This window comes from Malania oleifera, chromosome 10 (genome assembly GCF_029873635.1).
Source record: "Malania oleifera isolate guangnan ecotype guangnan chromosome 10, ASM2987363v1, whole genome shotgun sequence".
In the NCBI taxonomy this organism is placed as follows: domain Eukaryota; kingdom Viridiplantae; phylum Streptophyta; class Magnoliopsida; order Santalales; family Ximeniaceae; genus Malania; species Malania oleifera.
The window spans coordinates 91,498,888-91,523,113 of record NC_080426.1 but is presented as its reverse complement, the minus strand read 5'-3'; the positions used below and the strand labels follow the sequence as shown (position 1 = coordinate 91,523,113).

Genomic DNA, 24,226 nt, shown 5'->3' with positions numbered 1-24,226 from the left:
TTGCATTTGAGCTCTCTTCTATTTTGGTTGGAAGTAAGTAATCAATATACCTTCTGTCTGGTATATGGGATCGAGTAGATCTCCTAAGCTCTGGTGCTGGAGTAGAAGATGGTGGTGCGACAATCTGCTCTACTGGTTCCTTCATCTGAGGATTCTCGGTATTCTGTTGATGTGTCCCAACACATTCATGGGTGTTTATCTAAAAACTAACTCTCTTCTGTTTCCTGATTATACAATCCTTACACATGTCAACCTGTACTAATTGTAGACCACTCAAATTTTCTTTTAAGTGTATCACCCTGAGTCCCTTCTCGCTTATGTGACCAAGTTGTTGGTGTCAAATGTTACTGTCATCATTTCCTGTAGCAACTAAAATAGACATGGAGGCATTGGAGGTTAGAAAAAGTGCTCTGCTTTTCTTACCTTGCGCAATCGTTAGTATACCCTTTAAAACTTTTCATTTATTGCTAATGAATTTCGTCGTGTATCCCTCATCTGCCAGCTGACCCACTGAGATCAAATTCTTTCTCAGGTTTGGAATATACCTGACATCCTTCAGCTTCCATATTGACTCGTTTATATTGATCTTCACAACTCTCTTGTCGATTACCTCGCAAGGTTAATTGTTGCCAAGGTACACCTTACCAAAATTACTTGGTGTGTACTCCTTTAAGCAATCTGTGCAGCATGTGGCATGAAATGAGGCTTCGGAGTCTAAGATCCGAGACTCCTGTTTGTACTCCAAAGAGCAGATTAACATCTCATCATTCTCAGAAGCAATATTTGCTTTTGACTTTGCCCTCGTCTTGAATTCTTTCTTCCGACTCTTGCAATGGTTCCTGTAATGACTAGCTTTTCTACAATTTCAGCACTCAATAATTTTTGTGCTATGGGAAACTATGTCCTAAGTACCTCTGGGATTTTCGAATTTTGACCGTCTGGGCTTAGATCTGCTGTGGTTGTTTGATCATCCATGTTTGTTTCTTCTGCCTCGACTCTCTATGTTCAAGGTTGAACTCGAATTGGAGTTATGGTTCGACTGTATTCTTATTTTCTCCGTCAAAATCATGCTGACGACCTCATCGTATACAAATTTCGATTTTCATGCGGACCTACTGATGGCAGTGATGATACAATTCCAACTTTCAGGCAACTGACTGAAAATCAGTAGGGTTCGAATCTCATTATCAAACGTTAGGGCTCGAATCTCATTATCAAACGTTATCTCGACTGAGGCAAGTTGATCAGACAATTCATTGAAGTTATTTATATGTCTGTTGAAACTCTCACCTGCAGACATGTTCATCGTAAATAGTCTTTTCATGAGATGTACCTTGTTTGCGGCTGTATGCTGCTCGTACATATTTGAGAGCGCATCCATTAGAGACTTTGTGGATGTTATATGTTTGATATTGAACGCCATAGATTTTGACGTCATTTTGATGGCTTCGAGGGCTTTTTGATCAAGCAACCCCTACTCGTCTTCGTTCATGGATGTTGGTTTACCCTTTAACGATAATTGCAATTTATTCCCAAACAAATAATTTTTTATCTGTATCTTCTAGAAATCAAAATTGTTCCCATTGAACATTTTGATTTTTGAGCTCTTTTCATTCGACATCTCGATTTGCTAATCTGGTCAAACTTGTTAATGTGGTGCTGACGTGGCAATTGATGACGTGATGCTAATGTCACCCTTGCTGACGTGGCAGAGGTGGGACCCACTGGTGATGTGGCGCAGACGTGGCAATGGGGGCCCACCAGCTGACGTGGTAATGTTGACGTGGCCCTGCTGGCGTGGCAGCTAATGTAGCGGCTTTGAGCAGTGGGTTGGATTTGGTTCGTGGATCGGAGCTCGGGTTGACCCGGGTCTGAGAGTTTTTCGGGTCGGGCCGGGTAGCAAATTGGGTCGGGTCAAGGCGGTTCAGGCGAGGAAGACGCTTGCGGCGCGTCATCGGTGCGTGGTGAGACGTCTTTCTTCGGCAAAGTGCGTGACGGCGCGTGTAGAGTTATCTGAACTCCGATCGAACTTTGACGGACACGCTTCTCTTCGTCTCGACGAGCTGAATGTGATGGTGGCCTTGAAACACAGTTTCGATTTACTGGATAGAGTTCTGAATTTTGAGATCACTTCTAATATGGCTTTTCTGCTCCAATCAGGCTCTAATATCACTTGTTAGGACCCTGTGAGCATCTAGATCAAAGTGACACCAAGAAATTTATGTGGTTCGGTCAATAACGACCTACGTCCATGGAGCACACACCAAAATTCACTAACTCGTCAGAAAATGTTACAATTCTCTCTCTCTCTCTACCTCCCTTCTTCCTCTCAGCTCTCTTTGCACTGTTTAGTGCTACTCTAAGCTATATAAAACATCTTCCACAACCCTCTTTTTATAGGCTTGGAAGTTTAAATGATAATCAATACAAATTGGAAGTTTAAAACTAAGAGATTAATGGAGAATAAAAGCATGCGTTTTCTGACTCAGCTTAACGCGTCTCTAGCTGTGTTTCTGGCTTCATTTGTAACATATTTGTCTGATGATCTGCTTCGATTCTGTCTTCCCATCCTCTGATTTTAGCTCTCAGTAGTGCAGGGTTTGCTCAAATAGTTTTTGATTCGTAGAGCTTGCTCTCTCTCCGAGACACTCAATTTGGCAGAACCTCCCCTTCTTGATTCCTAACCTCTTCTCTCTCTCTCTCTCTCTCTCAATTTCTGCAGGGCTTCTTTCCTATCTAATTCTTTCTTCTCTTAATTTGGGCAGGATATGGCTATGCTCTCTTTTCTCTCTATTAATCTGCGCCGAGTAATTCTATGCTCGGAGGCGTGTCTTCTACAGTGCCAGGACTCCTTATTTATAGGGAATCTGAGGGTGCATTTTGGCGCCAAATTTCCCAATCCTAATGGAATTTCCCTGAGCTGGCGAGGGAATATTTCCTTAACCAATTTCCCGATTAACGAACTGTCAGGGAATAATTCCTTCTCAATGATTTCACTTTCTATTTTCTTTTATTATTATTATTATTATTATTTATTTATTTTAATAAATGAATGGAGGTGCGCCCTTTAAAAAAAAAAAAGCCTTTGTATGCAGACACCTTGGCAACCCAGGAGTGGAGGGCAAGGCATCTTCTTCTTGCATTTTGATTTTGATTTTGTATCTTATTTATTTTATTTTTATTTCTTTTTGGCTGATGCATTCTATATGTACCTCGAAATTCTTGATGCATTCTATATGTACCTCGAAATTCTCTCCTGCAACCATTATTTGTAACCGCTTTTGTAACATTTCCTGCACTTGGCATTTTATAGTTTTTGTAACTTCCTTCATGTATTATGTGTTTGCACCTTACGCACACAATTGGGACACGTCTTTCCCTTTTTCCATAAAATGTAACATCATTTATTTTAACACTCAGTGAAATCCAAATTGTCAAAGTTAATCAATTCTGCCTAAGAATATTTGGTTAATAAAGTATGACCTTAAGACCAACCTAATTTTAAAAACTCATATTTAAAGGATTTAACTTAAAACTAGGACTCGCATTAAAACTTAATTCCCAATGGTGAAAGTAAATCTAATTAAAAGTTTGAAGGATTCAAATCTAAAAATTAAAAATTAAAAATTAAAATGGAAAACAAAACTTTTATTTTTGAAATAACAAGATCTCAATTTTGTGATGACTTAGGATTCTTTCTTGACATGCTGTAGACTTGAGTGGAGATCCCAACAAAGGGACTTATTTTTTGAAAAATGAAAGTGAGTTTAAGCTTTTTGAAAATATACGGTTTACTTCACAATCCCTAGACTAAGAGTAAAAATTTTGCAACCAAGGCATCTATAGGTGGATTCACAATTTTTTCGAAAATGTTGAGACTCCACCTGAAATAACAAGACCATTTTGAAAGGATTAGGATTCTAGACGGGATTCAAATTTTGAAAAGGATTCAATTGGAAATAAGGGGGATTTCAATTTAACTTAAATTAAATTCGGTCTTTTCAGGAAGGGTCGGTAAAAATTGGAGTGTCGACAAGCTTCATTAAAGGGAATTATGAGATTTGGGAGGAAGTGTAAGTTGAATCTTAGGTTCATTTGTGATATTCCATGGATGAAAGACTTAAAATGATTAGATGTTACTACCCATATCAATAAGGTGCACTTTTTTTTTCGGGAGCCTTTCCATAAGAATTCCATAGTTAAGCGTGCTTGACTTAGAGCAATCTTGGGATGGGTGATCACCTGGGAAGTTTTCTCAGAAAGTGTGCGAGTGAGGACAAAACATATTGAAAAAGACACGTGTTAGTTTGTGGGGTCAATCATTAGTCCGATAAGGCCCGCCCCCTATTGTCTGGTCCAGGTGGAGGAGGAGAGACGCAGTGCTTCCTAGCAGACCTAGGTTGAGGCGTTACATCATTGGTCCTTTCAAGATACTTAAAAGAGTGGGGCCAGTTGCCTACGAGTTAACTTTATCATCAGCTTTGTTCAGAATGCATGTTGTATTTCATGTTTCCATGTTGAGGAAATACATCCCGGATCCCTCTCACGTGGTTAGTTATGCAGAGCTAGAGTTTAGAGATTCATTAGCTTATTAGGAGATACCAATACAGGTTTTGGACAGAAGAAAACATGAATTGTGCAATAAGAAGATTTTTCTAATAAAAGTCTTGTGGATAAATCATGCGATAGAGTTAACTTTATCATCAGCTTTGTTCAGAATGTATGTTGTATTTCATGTTTCCATGTTGAGGAAATACATCCCGGATCCCTCTCACGTGGTTAGTTATGCAGAGTTAGAGTTTAGAGATTCATTAGCTTATTAGGAGATATCAATACAGGTTTTGGACAGAAGAAAACATGAATTGTGCAATAAGAAGATTCTTCTAATAAAAGTCTTGTGGATAAATCATGCGATAGAGTTAACTTTATCATCAGCTTTGTTCAGAATGCATGTTGTATTTCATGTTTCCATGTTGAGAAAATACATCCCGGATCCCTCTCACGTGGTTAGTTATGCAGAGTTAGAGTTTAGAGATTCATTAGCTTATTAGGAGATACCAATACAGGTTTTGGGCAGAAGAAAACATGAATTGTGCAATAAGAAGATTCTTCTAATAAAAGTCTTGTGGATAAATCATGCGATAGAGGAGGCTTCATGGGAGCTCAAGGAGCAGATACGACAGAGATACAACACTTATTCAGTGGAGATCGGCACTAGATATATAAGTAAAGTAAATGTAGTATGATTTAAGGTTATAAAAGTAAGATGATATATGTGTGAGTAGTATTGTAGATTATAGAATAGATAGTATTTTGGTTTTGGGAGAATTTTATTTATGTATCTGTTGTCTCTCAGGACCCTGAATGTAACCACGGTCACAAGTGAGGGTAAGTAATAAAATAAATAGTTCGTTTTTTTTAAAGGATGGTGTCAATATAGATAGTAAATTTCGAGGACAAAATTTTTATAAGGAGGGGAGAAGGTAGAGACTCAAAGAATTATAATAATTAAATAATAAGAGAAAGGAGAGAATGATTTTAAAAAAAAGATTTCCGTAGGGTCTCGTCGATGAGTGAAGAAGTGCCTGTTGATGGGCAGGGCTCTTCGGCTCATCGACGAGAACTCGTGCTTCGTCAATGAGAAATTACAGAGAGAGCTTCTTCTAGAGCCTGAAACTTGTCGACGAGAAGAAGGTGTTCGTCGACAAGATTATCGCTTGGACTTGTCGACCAGGAGATGTGACTCATCAACGAGGCCACGTGGACAACAATTTTATAAAAGGCCAAGAATTCATTTTTCGTGTGAGAAAATTTTCATAAACCCTCTCTCTCCTACGACTCTCTCCCTTTCTCTCTTCGATTTCGGCTCTGTCCTTCTCCAGTTTAACGATCTGAAGCCGCCACGTTATCTTGGGAAGATTCTCTACAAATTTGCTGGAGTGATTTGTTGGTTAGACTAACTTGGGCACGATCCCAAAATTTGGGTAAATTAGTTATTTTAATATTATTAAGGTATTTGATATTTTTGGGCTGACGAAAGGTATTAGATCGATTTATATTGAAGTTTTGTTAGGGGAAATGTAAATTTGAGGGTGTTGAGTTGGAAACACCACGGGTGTAATTTTGGAGTAATTTATGAGTTTTTTCATAAGTCAGGTAAGGGGATAAAATAAGTCAATATTTTACATGAAATTATTTATCATATTACATCATTTATTTTCAGAAATTATGTATGTATTAGCATAGTGTTTGGAAATACCGCAGTTGAACAGGAAAATGAATTTAATGTTATTTATTAGGAAATATGATTTCACATTAGGTTTTATGCTTGAACATTGTTCATATTTGTGTGACATGAGTATAATTTTTATGAAATTATGTTATATGAGAATATTATGATTTCCCTAGAATAATTATGTTTTTCTCAGTTTTTAGGAAAATTATTAAATAGTACAGAAACCATGTTTTACATATATTATGAAAATCAGTACAAGAATTTCATGTTTAGTATGATATGATGTGCCGGCAGAGATGCTGTGATTTTCATGTTATGATATGTCGGCGCAGATGTTGTGAGTCATGTTGGCTAAGATGTCATTATTATGTATGATATGCAAGATTTCACAAAATATTAACATGTCAGATATTATTATGATTATGAAACAGTCATGTACAAGTATATGAAACGTACTATATGTTATCAGAATTCGAATGGTTTAGTTTAGATTTCACGAGCACGGTACCGTAGCTACAAATTCAAGTTCAAGTACAAGTTCATGATGGTGCTGCCACACATCTTATGTAGAGTGTGGGAGATAACAGTCGATGTGACTTCATGGTAGTGCAGGCGCTGTCCTAGTGGTCCGGACCAGGTGGAGTAAGCCTATCGTACTTACAAATTTATGTTTGATCTAGTGTGGTCGGCCAGTCATTACTAGGTCCCGCCTTCGGGCTGCACAACCTAGTCATGTGGGGGTAATACATGACATCAGCTAATTATCCATCTTGGATATTATTCACGTATTAGATAGCTATATAAAATGATTTTCATGTACAGTAATTTAGTACGTTATATCATGTTATGAGGTATCATATTTTATTCAAATACGATATCAACAATTTTTGTCAGATATGATTTATGTACTGATATTATGTATAACACGAAAATACTCATGTTGCCACACACTGGTGTTAGTTTATTTTCCTTTCTAAGAGGTGTCTCACCCGACTTTACAAAACATTTTAGGGAATCCATCTAAACAGGTAGACCAAGCTCCGTGTCAGTAGAGGCAGTTTATACAACCCCAGTGGGAGGGTGAGTTACTGAGTTAGGGTTAGATGATTTTTGGATTATGATTCTAGATTTATCTTTTTGGTCTTTTGGGATGTATGTATGTGTGTATATATATAAATATATATATATTTTATTTATTTATTTATTTATTTATGACACATTAGTAGTACTAGGTATTGTAACTGATGGAAGGTATGCATGTAATTTATGTTTTTCGTGACTTAGGTATCAGAGATGTATGACAGGTATGTCCCTGGTACCCATGGGACCAGGTTGATCATAATTTTGTCAGTTTAGCATATTATGGGGATCATTATGTATGTTATTAAAAAAATTATGGAAAAATAGGCAGGTCGTTAGTGTAGCTCCACTTGTCACCGTGCTACTCGTTAGAGTGTACAAATTGTTCCTCAGATGACCCTTCATTATATCCAGTGAATCTCTAGCCATTTTTAGCACACCATCTCTAACTAAAAAAGAGAAACCATTACTGTCCAAAGAGCCCAAAGAAATCAGATTCTTTTTCAGATCTGGAACATGTTTCACATCCCTGATGGTTCTAACCACACCATCAAACATCCTCATTTTGACCATTCCAATATCAAGAATACCACAGGAAGCATCATTATCCATCAACACCGTCCCTCCAAAGATTGGTTCATAGGCGTCAAACTAGTCCCTATATGGACACATATGATATGAGCACGCCGAATCCAAAGTCCAGGTATCGGTTAAGTAACTGGGTAGTAACAGCTAAAAGATCCCCATAAAAAATTGATAAACTACTCTGCACTAAAGTAGTCTGCTTAGTCTTTTTCCTGTTCTTTTCCTCTAAACCTCTTTTCCTCCTTAGATAGTCCTTCTTTAATGCCCTTCTTTCCCAGAATAAAAACAACCACTCCTCTAGTTTCCACTTTTACCCCTGGACTTGGATTGAGTTTTTCCTCGATTCCAATTACCCCTACTAGAACTTTTGCCCCACTATTGGCTAGACTCACCCTTAGCCACCAACCATTCCCCATGTCCTCGGTGATTTGGTTTGTGAAAATTCTCACTCTCCAGAATGGCAGTAGTCACCTCATCAACTGTAAGAGTGTCTTTATCTAGCAGTAATGTGGTTTTCAAAGTATCAAGTGAACTAGGTAGCAAATACAATAGAATCAGTGTTTTATCTTCCTTCTCAATTTTTACCTCAATACTCAGCAACTGTGTGATTATCTTATTGAAATAATTGAGGTGGTCTCTGACTTCTGTGTCCTCAGTCATCTTCAACTGATACAACTGTTTCTTCAAATACAATTTATTAACTAGAGACTTGGACATATAAATATGCTCCAATTTTTTCCAAAGCTCAACTGGTGATTTTTTATTCAACACACTGTATTTAATTTCTAGAGCTAAACTTAAGCGAATGGTACTTACTGCTTTCATTTCCAGCTCCTCCCACTAATCATCTGACATGGTCTCTAACTTCTTGTCTTTCCCATACAGTGCCTTAATCAATCCTTGTTGGACCAACACATCCTTCACAGTGCTCTACCATAGACTGAAATTATTTTTCCCATTAAAGGGCTCCACCTCAAACTTGACCGTCGAAGTACTCGCCATTAAAAAAAATTTTCTTTTTTTCCCCTTCTCTCCTATGACATCAACATTGACGTCAGCACCTGTTAGGATGACGTCAGCAACAACGCTTGTGTCAGCTTTTGCATCAACATCAGCTTCTACGTCAGCGTGACGTCAGCCCTCCACGAGAAGGATCGGCGTCTCGACCTGTGCTCCGACCCAATTTTGAATCTGGGTCTGTCATCCAATTCTGGCACTGTCATCATGTTCTTCATCCTCGAAAATTTTTTTTTCTTCTGAAATTTTTTTTTCACACCTCCAATTGAAAAATGATCCTCTTTCAATTGAAAATTTTCAGAATAATTTTTAGGCACCTGATCTGAATCTTCACGTACCTCAATCTGATCTAAATGAACCACTATGATCTTGAGCATTCCCGCAGAAAAACTTCAAATCCAAAAAAGTTTCCTTTAATCTGATATGATTTATCAAATCTCCACCCAAACGAAACCGTGGTCTAATATCACTTATTGATGCACAATGATTTTAATCTTTCAATTAAAAAAATAAATCACACAAAGAACATTCACAGAAAAATGGAGACGAGAGATTTTATATGGTTCGACAAGGTTGCCTGCGTTCATGTAAAATCTCTCTTCTCCATTTTTCTGTGAATGTTCTTTGTGTGATTTATTTTTGTTGATCAGAAGATTAAAATCGTTGCACGTCAATAAGTGGTATCAGATAGTAGTACAAGATCTTATTAGTCTCTCCTCGATCCCAAATCCCTTGTACAACCCTTCACCACATCACGTTGAAGAAAAGTTCTTCCTAGAGAGAACCCTCTTTAGTTCTCCTTGTACAAAATATCAAACAATCCCTATATTTTCTCATGGCTTACAAACATATATATGACACCACACAACCGTTGGATTTAGAGACGATCCAATGGTTGTGATAAAAGCCACTATAAATCAATAAAAATTAACATATTTTTTAACAGGATTCAAATGATACTTTGAAGCAAAAAGAAGTGAATAAACTTATCAAAGATCATAAATTTTCCTTAATTAGCTTATATAAGACAAAAATTATTTGAGCAAAGAATTTCAACGAGTTTTTTAAAGTCATATAGCAAGACTGGTGTTTCTTTTATTGCTATGAAAATCATCGATAGTTATTTTTTACCTCTCAAAACAAATATCCTTTTGATTATATGAAAGATTGAAGCAAATCAGAAAGGAAGAAAGTAAGCTTGAGGTAGCTGACCGACCTTCCCTCCAACTTGCCATTGGCGCCGTCCTGTAGGCAGTCGATTAATTTACTCCATATTTGAAATTTTGAGTTGTAAAAATCTAATCGATTGGAGATTTTGGGTATGCCATGTGCCCTTTTGATGCCACATGTCACCTACTGACATTGGGGAGTTGACGGTTGGTAGTTATTGGTGGTTTAACTTTTAAATTTCAAATTTCAAAAGAGATTTCTCTTCACTCCACAAGGGGTATATAAAAGGAAACTCTTGGGGAGAGATTAGGGCACATAAGGGCAAGGTTACGATTTTCATGAAGAAATGAGTTTAAAAAGGGTGTTTTGTTTTAAAGAAGATAGAAGGAGAACTTCATTCCTTCAAGTTTCCCAAGGGGTATTTAGGGAGTGATTTACAAAAAAGAGGTCCTTACTTGATTTGCAAAGTGAGAGCACGTTCTAAATTTAGTGTCTAATCCTTCATTTTGTTTGTTTTCATTTATTTTCATAAAGTATGGCATGCCTAAAAGTATGTTTTAGGATTTTTCATGTGATCTACTTTGCTTTCTCCATGTTTCTATAATGTCATTCATGTCATGTTGTATTATGATCATTCAACTCTAAGCTATGTGTGATCAAGCAAAAGAAAAGTGCCAAAATTGGCACAAAAATACTAAATTCAGTGTAGGCGGTTTGTACTTTTGAAATTGTAGTCGTTAGGCTTTAGACTGTTGATTGGCCCTCTAAACTTTTCAATAGGCGGTCAATCGTCAAATCATGATGAGTGCAAATTTTGCACCTTTTCTGTACTTTTATTCGAGACTCAACCTTGTCTTGAGTTTCTACACTCTCTTGAGTATAGTTGGTTGATTCTTATACTAGATTTGCAAGGGTTTTCATGATTTTTCCATAAAAAATAAAACTTTCATGAAAGTCAAAGATGTTCATCCATGTTTTCTAAAATGTTTAAAGGTTTTCTTAAGTTTTTTTCTCAAAACCTTGGGGTCATACACCCATGATGCGATTTTGGGTGTTCTCCAAGTTTTCAACGAAGATTTTAAGTTAGGTTTGTGATCTCCTTCCAAAAATCCAAAACACTTTCAAGTTTTTACAAAGTAAAAATCATTTTCAAGACAATCACTCATGAAGTAGCTTGAGGGTGGAAGAAATAGTTTTTTCAAGATGTACAAACTTGTTTACCATCTCTATTTTATAGAGAAACGATTGAAAAATCTATTTCTTAATTAGGAAATAATATGTTTTTTAATGAAGGTGTCAAGATATACCAAGGTTTTCAAGTGTTTTCAAATGATGATTTTGCAAAAGATCACTCAAATGGGTTCTTTTCAAAGTTGTTTTTGAAAAAAGTATTCAAACTATAGATATCTTGACTCCTCTTTTGAGGATATGTAGGCAATCTATTTTGTAGATTCAACCATTCTAAAAAAAAAAACTCGAATTTATTGCTCATTATCTCTTTTTTTTGGCATGCTTTTATGTATTTTTGTGTAGTTTATATGTTGATTTTTATTTGGCATTAAAATAGTAGGGATTTTATTAGGTTAAGCCCTCTATATAAGCCCTAGAAAAACCTTCTCAAAAGGGGTAAAAGTGAGATATTCTTAAATGAACAAAACCGAAAGGATGAGAAATTGTAGAGAGCGGTTGACACCTGGTTTTCAAAAATTTACTTCATGCTATTTTCCAAATTTCAATTCATTTTTAGAAAATTCTTTCAAAAATGGGATGTACACAAACACAGACATATAAGGTAAGCACAACAACCACTCAATGGAATAGATGTTTTAGGGTGCAAACACTTTGAATTTTTTTCAAAAAAAGAATTTAAAGTGTTTCCTCTTCTATTCACAATTATACTCTCGAACATAATTTCTTTAAAATGTTTTTTCTTTATTTTACCTTTTCAAAAATTAAAATAAAGTGCGACTCCGCTTTTCTAAAGTAAAAAAGGCAAGTAAGAGGACCAATGGTTTGATACTCTACAAGCTTGTTTGATTTAAAAGTGGTCACCAAACATTGGCAATCCAAATAGGCCTTCGAAACCTAATGTTGACAAAAATGAAAAAACTTGTAAGGATTGGATCAGCCTAAATCCATCCTATTAGGCCATCTCTACTATGTTCGAGATAAGAAATAAAAATATTTGGTGCACTTCTTTACATTTTGATAATGAAATTCAAGGAAGAAGATCTCTTTGGAAAAAAACATTCTTGATCTTTCTTGAGAAGTTAATTAGATTCCTTGGTTTGGTATTGGAGATTTTAATAATGTTAAATGCCTTTTTGAAAGCAATAGCATTATTACTAACAATGTGTTAGGGATTTATATTGAAATACATGCTTGATTTTAATATTTATTAATAACTTCAGTTATTCCATTTTAATGAGAATCTTTGTGAGCAATGTTTGCCTGACATTATTTATTTAATGATTATGCATGTGTCTTTTATTCTATATAGCTAGTGATCTAGTGTGTAGAGTACGACTTATATATAGAAAATTAGATCATCAGTTCTTATAGAATATAAGCTTATTGTTCACACTCTTAAATGAAATTGGACACACCATTGGTAGGACTGTAACACAAATTTTTAATAGGTATGTCTTGACTATTAGGAATGGTACGGTTTCAACTTCATGTGCTAGTACACTTTGTGTGTATTGAACTCGATCGTCTTGGGGTAATTATTTTTATACTGACTATATAAAACAATTAATACCTCATGGTTATTATGAGTGTTTGTGCTCTTAATCATGATATGATTATTAAACACGTGCATATAATGTTTATTACTTTGATTCATAGATGAGTGAGATTCTTTATCGGTCAAAAAATTTAGTGAGTTGGGTGATGGCATTAGGTGTATAATGAACATTAATTATTGATGGAATCCACATCTCAATATCGAGATTGATGATACCCCCTTGAGGAAGCTTATAAGTTTTGATTGTGTCAAACCCTGCAAGTGGATTTTGAATTCGACACATTAAATAAGTTAAGTGGAAGACCTCAGAGAATTAATATGTCAATTAAATTGTCAGTAATTTAATTTAATAGACGAGTATCTGTAATCTTTACACAAGGAGATAAATAAGCATGCATTTAATAATAGGAGTTCGAAATTTAATTTGGAATATGACAGTGAGTGCAATTCTAATTCTTTAGTGGTATGAATTATAATTAATGTAATTAATGATGAATTTGAGTCGGATTAGGAATTCTTAATTACATGGGAAGCCCTAGTCATATTTGCCCAGAGGTCCTTGCTGTAGCCTATATACACGCACTCCATTCAACAGCTAGGGCAAGACGAGTGAACTTTCACAGAGGCAGACATTTTCTTGAGAGAAGAAAATCCTAGTAGCAGCTTATGAGCCCACTCTCTCAGGAGTAAGACATATTCAAGGAATACAGGAGAAGATTCCTGGTCGTCTTCAAGAGCTCGTTTTTATACTTGTAGATTTGAGATCAAGCCAAATAGATCATGCAGGTATAATCCTAATCACAGAATTAGGGTTTACATGATCAGATTGTTTTTTTTTTTTTTTTTGATTATTCATATGCACTACCGTTGGATCTTAGGGCTATTCCGCAAGTCCCTTCACAATGGACTATCTAGTATGCTTGAATTTAAAGATCTCTTATGCCATGACTTCCCTTTAATGGTTCCTTCATCACTAGGACCAATAATAGGAAGGACAATTTTTCATTACTAGGGAATTAGACAGTTCTTATATCTCCCCATTGCCTAAATGTGTTTCCTAGCATGAAAGTTAATTTTTTAGACCTTGGCTTTTCTAATCATTGCCCTACCTAGATTTCCTTTCCAATTTTGGTGGACCTTAGGATCGTAGGTAGCCCTTTTGGGTTCCTTGGTGTCCAGACCAAGCATGATCACTTTTTAAAAATTGTTAAGGATTCTTGGGAAGTCATTGTTAATGGTTCTCCTATGTTCATTCTTCATAAGAAGTTGAAATACTTGAAGAGGAAGCTTAGGAACTTCCATTGTAGCCACTTCAGCAACATTTTTTAGAGGATTTCCAATTCAAGAACTGAGCTCCATCAAGAACATATGAATCTTCACTTCCCTAAAGATTGCCCCAATTTTGTTTCAGCTAAACAAGTGGACTTTCGAAGCTACTATCTATAAAGGAAGCCATTTTGAAGAAAGAAATTAGAATTAGTTGGCTAAATCAATTCTTTCCTTCTTTAGAGACTCAAATCTCCTTAAGTAAATTCTACCATGCTTACATTGGCTGCTAAGGTTAAAAACCCTTCGTACCGCAAGGACTTTAAACCAATCACTGGTTTTAACTTAATTTAAAAATGTATCTCCAAAATCATAGCAAGCAAATTACATGATTTCTTAAACTCCTTCATAGGAGCAAACCAAACGAACTTCATCGAAGGATGAAAGACCCTTGATAACCTCCTTTCACCCTAGGCAGCTACCATCTTGATAGTAAGCCTACTGAGTTCATCATTAAGGTCAATCATTTTTTTTTTTTTTTGGTTGATGACCACTTCATTCTAGCTTATAACGATCTTAAGTCTGCAAGATCTATCAACTATGTCTTTCATCTCTTCTATAAACTCACAAGTTTAAAATTCAACCTTGATAAATCATAACTCCTTTATTCTAGTACTTCTAAGGAATACAACGAAGGAATCTCTCAACTGTTGAAAATCCCCTCAAAGTCTTCTCCCAATGAGATATTTGGGCATATTTCATTAGCTACCTAATGAATCTCTAAAGCCAAATGCCATCAACTTGTCTAAAGGGTCTCAACTTGGATTCAACTCAAAGATTCCTCTCCTTCTTGGCCAGAGCCCAACTGAATATATCCATTCTTCAAAACATATTTGAGTACTGGGCTTCCACTTTACATTATTATGGATCTTGAATGTAAATTTAGGAACTTTCTTTGAGAAGGAAATTATTAGAACTCCACAATTCTAAGGTCAATTGGGATCATATTTGCAAACCCTATGATCAAGGAGGCATTAGCCTAAGGAGGCTAATTAAGTGGAGCTATGCTATTGCATTAAAATTAATCTAGAACTTATTCTCTTCAAAGCAATTCATGTAGGTTATTTGCATCCATGCTTATAGGTTAAAGCATCAAATTTTTGGGGAGATGAAAGTTGATGTAGGGTCTCCCTAAACTTAAAAGAAGATTTTGAATTCACCTAGCCTATCTCCACTTTAAACATATTATTGGTGATGGCAGGTCTACCTCCCTTCTTTTTGACGATTGGCACAACAATAGCTCAACTGTTGCCCATTTCGATTATCATGTGTCCGTGGAGCTGGGTATCCCTTGTCATCCTTCGATTAGTTCAATAATCAAGAATACTAATTGGTCTTGGTCGAGAAGACCTTCATCAAGAGTGGAGCATTTCTATAATTCAATTAAATTCTACTTTTTAGTAGATTTTGAAGATCATATTTGATGGAATTTATCTCTAAATGATATGCTTTCTTAGAAAGCTCTCATATGTAAAAGGCATCCTGTTTTGGGGGCTAAATACTTATGGTCGAAATTTTACATTCTTAATCATTCTTTTATTGCTTGGCTTGCTATCCTAAAGAGATTAGCTATTTTTGATAAAGTTGCAAAATTTAAGGATTGTAAAGTTATTCTATGTGAAAGTTTAACTATGGGACATAGAATTCAAGTATTATATATATATGCATTAAAAAATGGAAGTGGGAGGGTAAATAAGTCAATACAAGATAATTAGGTAGGGGATGGAGCGTAAAGAAAGAAAATATAATAAAATTTAAAGATAAAATTATCAAAAAGGGTGATTGGAATATATGAGATGGTGTGGACATAAACACTCTTTGGAGTAATAAATTAAGTTAGCTTTATTTAAAAGATAACAAATAAGACTTAGGTGAATTTAGAGAAAAATCCTCAACTACTAAAGCAAGTTGGTAGTGGGATCAAGACTTACAAAAGGTAGTCAAGGCAAATTTAGTATTAAACATGGATAAAGTATGGAACATAAAAAACTTTGAAAGTTATAGAAAAGATGCAATAAAAGGTTGTTAGTGAAGTTAAACATAGAGTATACAATAAATTGTATACTAGATTAGTTATGAAAGCAAAGAAAGAGACATATTTAAACTTGCTAAAATAGAAAAAAAAAAAAAAAAAAAGACTTTGGTTATATAAAATATATAAAAAATGAGTATGATAGTGTCATGGTTAAAGAAGAAGATATAAGGGAAAGATGATGAAGTTAGTTTAATACGCTGCTTAATGAAAACTAAGTGAAAGACTTAGACTTAGAATTGACATATTTGGAAGAAACTAAAGTTTTGAGATTTATTCATAATTATATTTAATAAAATTAAGTTGGCATTAAAAAAGATGAAATTTTTTTTAAAAAAAAAATTATAGGGCTAGATGACATCTCAACTTAAGTTTGGAAATGTCTTGATGATAATGAATTAACTAATTTATTTATCACGATTCTAAGAACTAAGAAAACATCATATGAGTGTAGGAAAAACACTTAATACCTATACATAAAAATAAAGGAAATTTTTGAAAATATAACTATGCTAGAGCTAAACTTATGTTACTATAGAATCTATATATTTTTTAAGAAAGTTGGCTCCTATGTGATTTTTATTGATTTATAGAAAACTTATGATAGGTACCTAAGGAAGATCTATGGTGGGTTTTTACAATAATAATAATAATAAGTTTATATAGTAGGTATACTAATGTTATTAATGATATGTAAAATAAAGTAATGACTAGAGTAAGAATAACATGTGGAGGATTTAGAAAATTTCCAATCTTATTAAGTGTATATCAGTGGTTTACTTTGAGCTCATATATTTTTGTATTAGTGGTGGATGAACTTACTAAAAAATATCCAAAATGAGGTTCAATGGTGTATATTGTTTGTAGACAATAATGTCTCAATCAATGAAACAAGGGATGAAAAAGATGATAAGTTAGAATTATGGAGAGAAGCTCTAAAATATAGTGGCTATAGGATAAATAGAATTAAGATAAAATACATAAAATGTAATTTTAATCATGATAGGAGAAATATTTGAGAAAAGATTCAGAGTGATGGTCAAAAAAAAAAAAATAATAGCATTATTGATTGTGATACCTAAGGTATATCATGCAAGCTAAAGAATAAATCAAAGAACATGTTATACATAGATTTAAAGTAGGATGGATGAAATGAAAAAGTGCTTTGAACAAGTTGTATGATCATAGAATATCCTTAAAATTAAAGGAAAAGTTTTGTAGAACAGCTATAAGACCAATAATGCTGTGTAGATTAGAATATTAGCCAACAAAGAAACAACATCCAAAAAGTAGAAGTTACTAAAATGAGAATGCTAAGGTGGATGAGTGGTATACTATTAAAAGATAAACTAAAGAATGAAAATATTTACGATAAATTGGATATAAAACCTCTAGAAGGTAAGATACATGATAGGTGCCTTAAATGGCTTGGGCATTTGTAACATAAATCAAATAGCGCATTGGTGAGGAGGAGTGAGCTAGTTAGTACTCGAGACAATTGAGGGGTTAGGGGTATAGCTAAAATAATTTGGAACGAGATAATTATTAAGGAATTAATGGACCTTAAATTGTTGAAGGAAATTATGCATGATCATTTAAGTTGGTGGAAAAGGATTCATGGAGCCACTGCACCTTGTGGGAGTTAAGACTTGGTTTGTTATTCTTGTCATCATTTTGGATTGTGAATTTTTATTGAGAAAAATAAAATAAGAAAGAAATCAAATTTCTGTTGTATTTTCTCTGTAACTAAATATCTTTAAAAATGAAAATTTGATCTAATATGATTAGTTTTTTTAAAAAAATAAAATTAAATGTTGAGGATGTGTAAAATTAATTTTCTTCATTGATTTATTTTATATTTTATTTTCTTTCCCACTTTTCTCAATGGCCAACATGAAAATGTGAGTTTTTTTTTTTTTTTTTTATATATATTTTTTCTTTTTTCTGATATTTTTTAAGTTCCAAACTAATGTAACTTATATGAGAATGTCTAAGTTTGAATATTGAAAAAAAAAACATTAAATAAAGTGTTATATATATATATATATATACATATGTACATACATACATGTGTACACAGAAAGCAATATTAATGATTTTCGTTTTTTTATTTTTAGAGGTTTTACTAAGAGGAAGTCAAGTGGCAATGATGAAGTTAATGTTTGTTTTTGTGTAAATATATCTAAATTTCAAATAAAAAATAAGGTATAAAATTGAATTGAGATTATGCTACTTATTTTTTATTTTTATTTTTTGATTGTGACATTAGACGTCTCCTTGAATTAACACTATTTGAAACCTCTCTTTCTAAATAAATACAAAATTATGATTTATTTAAATTTAGAAAATATGGAGGCTATTATTTTTTTTTTCATTGAATGAAAAGTTATATATATATATATATATATTGTATTTAGAAATATAAAAAATTAAATTTAAAATTTATTAATTTAGTTTGAAATAATGAAAATACAAATTAATGCATATATAATAAAAATAATAATAGTAATCATCCAATTGCCAATTAAAACGATGGAATTAAATAATGAAGTTGGCGTCCAATGACGATCAAAAAGGTTTTTAAAAGTTATTTTTGAGAGGGATGAGTCGTTTTTATTTATTATATATTAATTCTGATCACTCGTGAAGGGATGCGTGTGGGGCACGTTTGATAGTGCAAATTTCTAAAGAGACCAATTTTATAACACCAAACCATCAGCTAAGCCGTCGCATCCATTTTATTATAACATGCGATCTGCTGCCATCAACCCCAAAATAATTCTCACCGCATCCGTCCTCCTGGGGCATTTCTTATTTATAATAGTTAAGTCAACTCAAAAGAGAAATTAATATTTTATTGTTAGAAATATAGGGAAGGCTGGGATTTATTGGAGAAATAAAAAATAATGTCATCTATAAAAAAAATATTATTTTACCACTTCTTTGAAAGGTATCATTTGAATTGATAGTTGGGTCTCATTTTCTTTCGTTATTAGTTCAATCTTTCGATTTTTGTTTGGTAGGTTTAAATTTTTTAATTTTTTGATTTGATTTGATTTTATTATTTTTATTTTTGATAGGTCTGTATAGATTTGTTTCTTATTTAATTTTATTTGAATTTGTTGTCCTATTTTGGTTAGTTGTTTTTGGGAGGGTTTTCTTTATCTGTATTCTCTTAATGTTTGTCTTGTAACTATGGTATTTTTTCGCCAAAAGTAAGGGCTTATTAATAAAGTTTGTATTTTTTTTATTAAAAAAAAATGTAAAAGGCAATAATCTCTTCTGAGATTTGGCAAAAAGACACTAACTTCTCTTGATATTTTTAAAAATCTAAGGACCTCTCCTAATATTTCAAAAATTGTAAGAACTTATCTAATATTTTGTCAAAAAAAAAAAATACAAACGTTTCAATATATTTTGTTAAAAGACAAGTCTTTTGTGGAGAGATTTTTATCATTCTCAGAAATTTTAGGAATGATTTGTGATATTTTTGAAACCTCAAATAAGGTTCATAACTTTTTGACAAATCTCAAATGAGGTTAATATCTTTTGTCATAATAATAATAATAATAATAATTATAATTATTATTATTATTATTTAATGTCACTAATATTAATTAGTAATGTATGTCCTATGAATATATTTCTCAATAATTTGACTCTGCCCAATTCAATATGATATATGATGGGAATTAACACGAAATTCTCAAATCCTGTGAAAAACAAAAAATGGAGAAACAATTAATGCCAAAGAAAATAATTACATGCATAAGTCAATATTTACATGGTTCAGCAATTTTGCTTACGCTTACGGAATTGTAGGGTTTTCATTATAATCAGGAAAAAAAAAATACAGAGAGTGTGTCGTCCAATAATTTTCTCTCTCGTTCTCAAAATGACGGTCTAACCTAATCATCTAAAAAACAATTGTTTCATATGCTGCACATAAGGTTCCGAATGGGCTACAAAACGAGCCCAAAATTTTTTTCCAGGAGTGTTGCCCCTAGACTCCCCATGAGTACGGCCCAAGCCTTCACTCCATAAACTAAGCCTTACGATAGAAACCTCTCATTAAAAATCGCGTAGCATTAATTCAGGACCGATAGTCATCATCCAGATCAAATGAAACTAGACTCCACAAAACCCAACAATATAAATATAGGGTCGGATGGTAAAGACTAGCTAGCAATACATGCATTTATTTTATAGTTTGAGATTTTGTAAGATTAGAATAGACTTAATAATGTGATGGGTAGCATTGTGTTGCACATAGATAGGCTAGCCAAGTATGCTTATCCAAATCTAGCCGGCTAGCCCATAGAGCACGCACACCTTATTCTTCTGCTCAACTTAACTCATAATCTATATCGTTCAATCTCCAACCTTATAAGGATATACTCTGTATAGCTAGACCAACATGCATCCCTAATGGTTAGGTAAGAGACAATTCATATATGTTCATATGTATACATATATGTATTTATTTACTCTAAATTTTAAAATTAGACTAGTTTTAAAATAGACTTTAAATTTGACTACTTTCATATTATTGTATTCGATCTATCATCAAATGGGTCGTTAAAATTCGATAATTCAATCATGAAATCATCTTTTTAGGATTCTATCTTAAGATTTTAGTTTCATTCTTTACTTGCGATTAGTTACTTTTGATAAATTATTAAGGATGCATTAATAGACTGTAACAATATTTCCATCCCCGAGTTTGATGTTATTTGGATGGATTTGAAGGGTTTGCCTTGTTAAAAGTTCCAAAGCATCAAAGAAAAAAAAAAAAAACCTACAGTCTGAAAAAATGAAAAAATTATCTTAATACAAAAAAGAAGAAGAAAAAAGAGAGAAAATGCACAGGTTAATTAATGCATGATCATGATCACTACTAGAGTTAATTAACTTAATACTGAATACTGGGAGGTTGAATAGATGGATCAAGAGAGAGAGAGAGAGAGAGAGAGAGTAGTAGTAAATTAAGATGGGAGAGAGGTAGCGGGTAGGACGGACGTACCAAACCGGGGAGGAGAAACAAAGGGCCACCATAGTCAGAGGGCCAGTGCCCATCTTCAGCTTGCAGGGTGGCGTAGTATCTCAACCCTCTTCTCAATCCTATTAATGCTTTTATGCCTGCTCCTCCTCCTCCTTCTGCTGATCCACACTCTTCCTCCTCCCGCTTCTTCTTCGCCTCATCATCATCATCATCACTATTCCTATTTGAATTCTCCTTTCCAAACTGCACCCACCCATATCCCCCCATATACATAGAGAAATAAGTCATTTGTACATATTGGATCATGCATATGCATGAATATATATACATATATACACACAGTCACACAGACGCACATGTATATTTAAAAAAAAAAAACAAAAAAAAATTAAATAGATGGACCTGGAGCCTCATTAGGAGATCAGAGCTGTGTTTAGCTTGAAGCCGATTGTTTTGAAATTCATGGCGGAGTTTGTCGATGTGAGCTCGCTCCTGAGGGGTTCCCAGATTGGAGTGGAACTCCCAGAATTGCCTTCCCCTGTGATTACTCACGCTTCTAAGCCACATCGCCTCATCCTCCCCATCCCCTCCTTCTCCACTGCACACCACTAGCTTCCACATTTCAAATTTAATTCCTCACTAGCTTATTCATTCCTTAATGTTGGAGGATGAATCAATCAGTAGTGTAGGGCAGTAACACTGAGCAACATTGACTTAACCCCCTCCATATTTATTTATGCACCTTCTTCTTCATGGAAACCCCCTGCAGCAGTGTAAGTGTAGTGTGTGTGGTCCATGTTTTGAAGTTTCTGTTTATTTGTTTATTTAGTTATTTATGGTTAATCAATTATTATGACATATGCATGCATACATACATTTATACTACAAATCATTCATTAATGGAGGATTACTTGAGTATATAGCAGCTCTGAGCAATATTGACTTGTTGTTGTTATTATTATTATTATTATTATATGTTGTCATCAACCCCAAAACGATTCTCAAAAAAAAAAACAAAACAAAACAAAACAAAACAAAAACAAAAAGGAAAGAAGGAACCAAAAAAAAGAAAAAAAAATACTTGATAGTATAGAATTATTTTAATCCATCACATCCGTCCCCACCGACCCCTTAATACTTCGTGCACTTCACGTGCCCAACTATATATTAATTGTAATGCTTAGTGTAGACGCCGTAATTTTAATCAGACACTTCTAAAAATACCCGGTATTAATAAAATTTTATTTTGAATCCTGTATGATCCTAAATTTTAAAATTAAAATCCGAAATTCCTGTAATGTCCAAATTTGAGTCCCTTTGATGACAACGAGTTTTGCAGTTTTTGTGAGTCCATCATGAGTTGTCAAATTTTTAATTGCGTCTTTTATCCTAGTGAGAGTCTTTCTAACCGTAAAATTAATGGTCAAGATCCCGTAATTTTAGAACCCATTTCCCTTGGGTTGGGCGTTATGATCTAGATTTGAGTCAAATAATTGATCTCTGTTAGACTAGGGTTCCTTACTAATTACTTAATTTCAAAATTTGTTTACAGATTCCTAACTCATGCCTACGGTGTTCATGATTCCAAAACCCTAAGATAATACATATACATATTCCCAATCAATCGAAAAAATGCTCAAAATAACTATCATATTCACTTTTGTCCCGAATTTGCATATTCATAATTTCCTAAATTATATACCATTATCATCTTTACCTGAGTCCCTGAGGAAACACCCACTAGGATTCTTAGCCTGCTTGCGGTATATACTCATATTCTTCATTGCAAAATTATTTTTGAGCAAGAATCCTAGTTCTCCTAAACTTTATTTGAAAAACTAATTTTTGGGAAAACTCTTGGCATATTGAAAAGAGTACCTTGAGCATATTCTTATTTTAATATCTTTACTTGGAATAACTCTTACTCTTTGTTAGTAAGAAAGTCATTTTTCACACTCAGTCTTTATTGAAAAATATTTTTGAGTGAAAAATACACATTCTCACATTGAGCTTTAATTTATATCATACGTGAGTGTATTGAGCATATTGTTGTACATCATCAGCTTAGTGTTAGAAGCACATTTGTTTGTATACAAAATTATTGATTATCTGTTGTATTCCCGACGGGTTGTCAGAAGAGGGAGACTAGCCCTGTGAATAGTCCCGGACTTGCTCAGACTCGGTTAGGAGAGCACTAGATTGGTTCAAACCTGATTAGAACAATTAGGTGCACGTCATCCTGGAAAGGTGTTGTAAACGATGTCACTCCACCCGCAAGTGAGCAACTTAGTGGAATTCTCTTGCTTGTGAGCTTGAGGCGGGGACGTAGGCAGTATTTGTTTAACCTCGATAACATATTGTATATCTGCTTTTAATTTCTTACACTTTATATTGCTACACATGTATGTTATATTTGATATATTGTGAATGTTGCGCATGATTTAACTTTCACATATTATTTTTATCTGCGCAATTGATATATGCTTAGAAAGACCCTAGGTTGCGAAATACTGCTAATATCTAGTTTAAGCTAAGAAGAAGTTTTAAAATTTCAATTCGCTTCCCCTCTTGGGAATATACCAATTCAAACATATATATATATATATATATTGGAAAATACATACTTTTCAACATAAGCATACTTTATCGTGATAAGTTTCTTTATATATGTAAATCATATGTTATATCTATACATAAAAGAATTTTTCCCTGAATGGACAATCATATAACATCATGTAATAGCCCCATATGATCAAGTTGTGCAGCCTGAAGGTGAGACTTAGTAATGACTGACCTACCATGCTAAGCCAAACATAACGCGTTTGTAAGTATGATTGGCTTACCCAGCCTAGTCTGGACTACCATAGGGGTACTCTACTCTTCTCTGGCTCAATCGACTATCCATACACCAACACTTCCTGAATAGTGTGGTGACACTGACTATATCATATTAGCTATAATACCGTGCTCTAAACATAATTGGTCCATCAGGGTTCTATTAGAGATGGAGCCAGAAGACAACCAGAAGACAAC

At 34.0% G+C, this 24,226-nt stretch overlaps 1 protein-coding gene across 2 annotated transcripts in view; it reads right to left on the bottom strand.

Moving 5' to 3' along the window:
• LOC131166245 (lanosterol synthase-like) overlaps positions 1 to 21,814 on the bottom strand; it is a 114,409-nt gene extending 92,595 nt beyond the window's left edge. Inside the window, exons 1-2 of one of the 2 annotated variants that reach the window (XM_058124596.1) lie at positions 21,596 to 21,814; positions 21,215 to 21,436 (exon numbers count right to left, since the gene is read on the bottom strand). In XM_058124596.1, the coding sequence (XP_057980579.1) occupies positions 21,215 to 21,436; positions 21,596 to 21,814 (441 nt within the window). The remainder of the gene's footprint in view (positions 1 to 21,214; positions 21,437 to 21,595) is intronic. The other variant, XM_058124597.1, reaches the window with a different exon arrangement.
• Between the last annotated feature and the right edge of the window lie 2,412 nt (positions 21,815 to 24,226).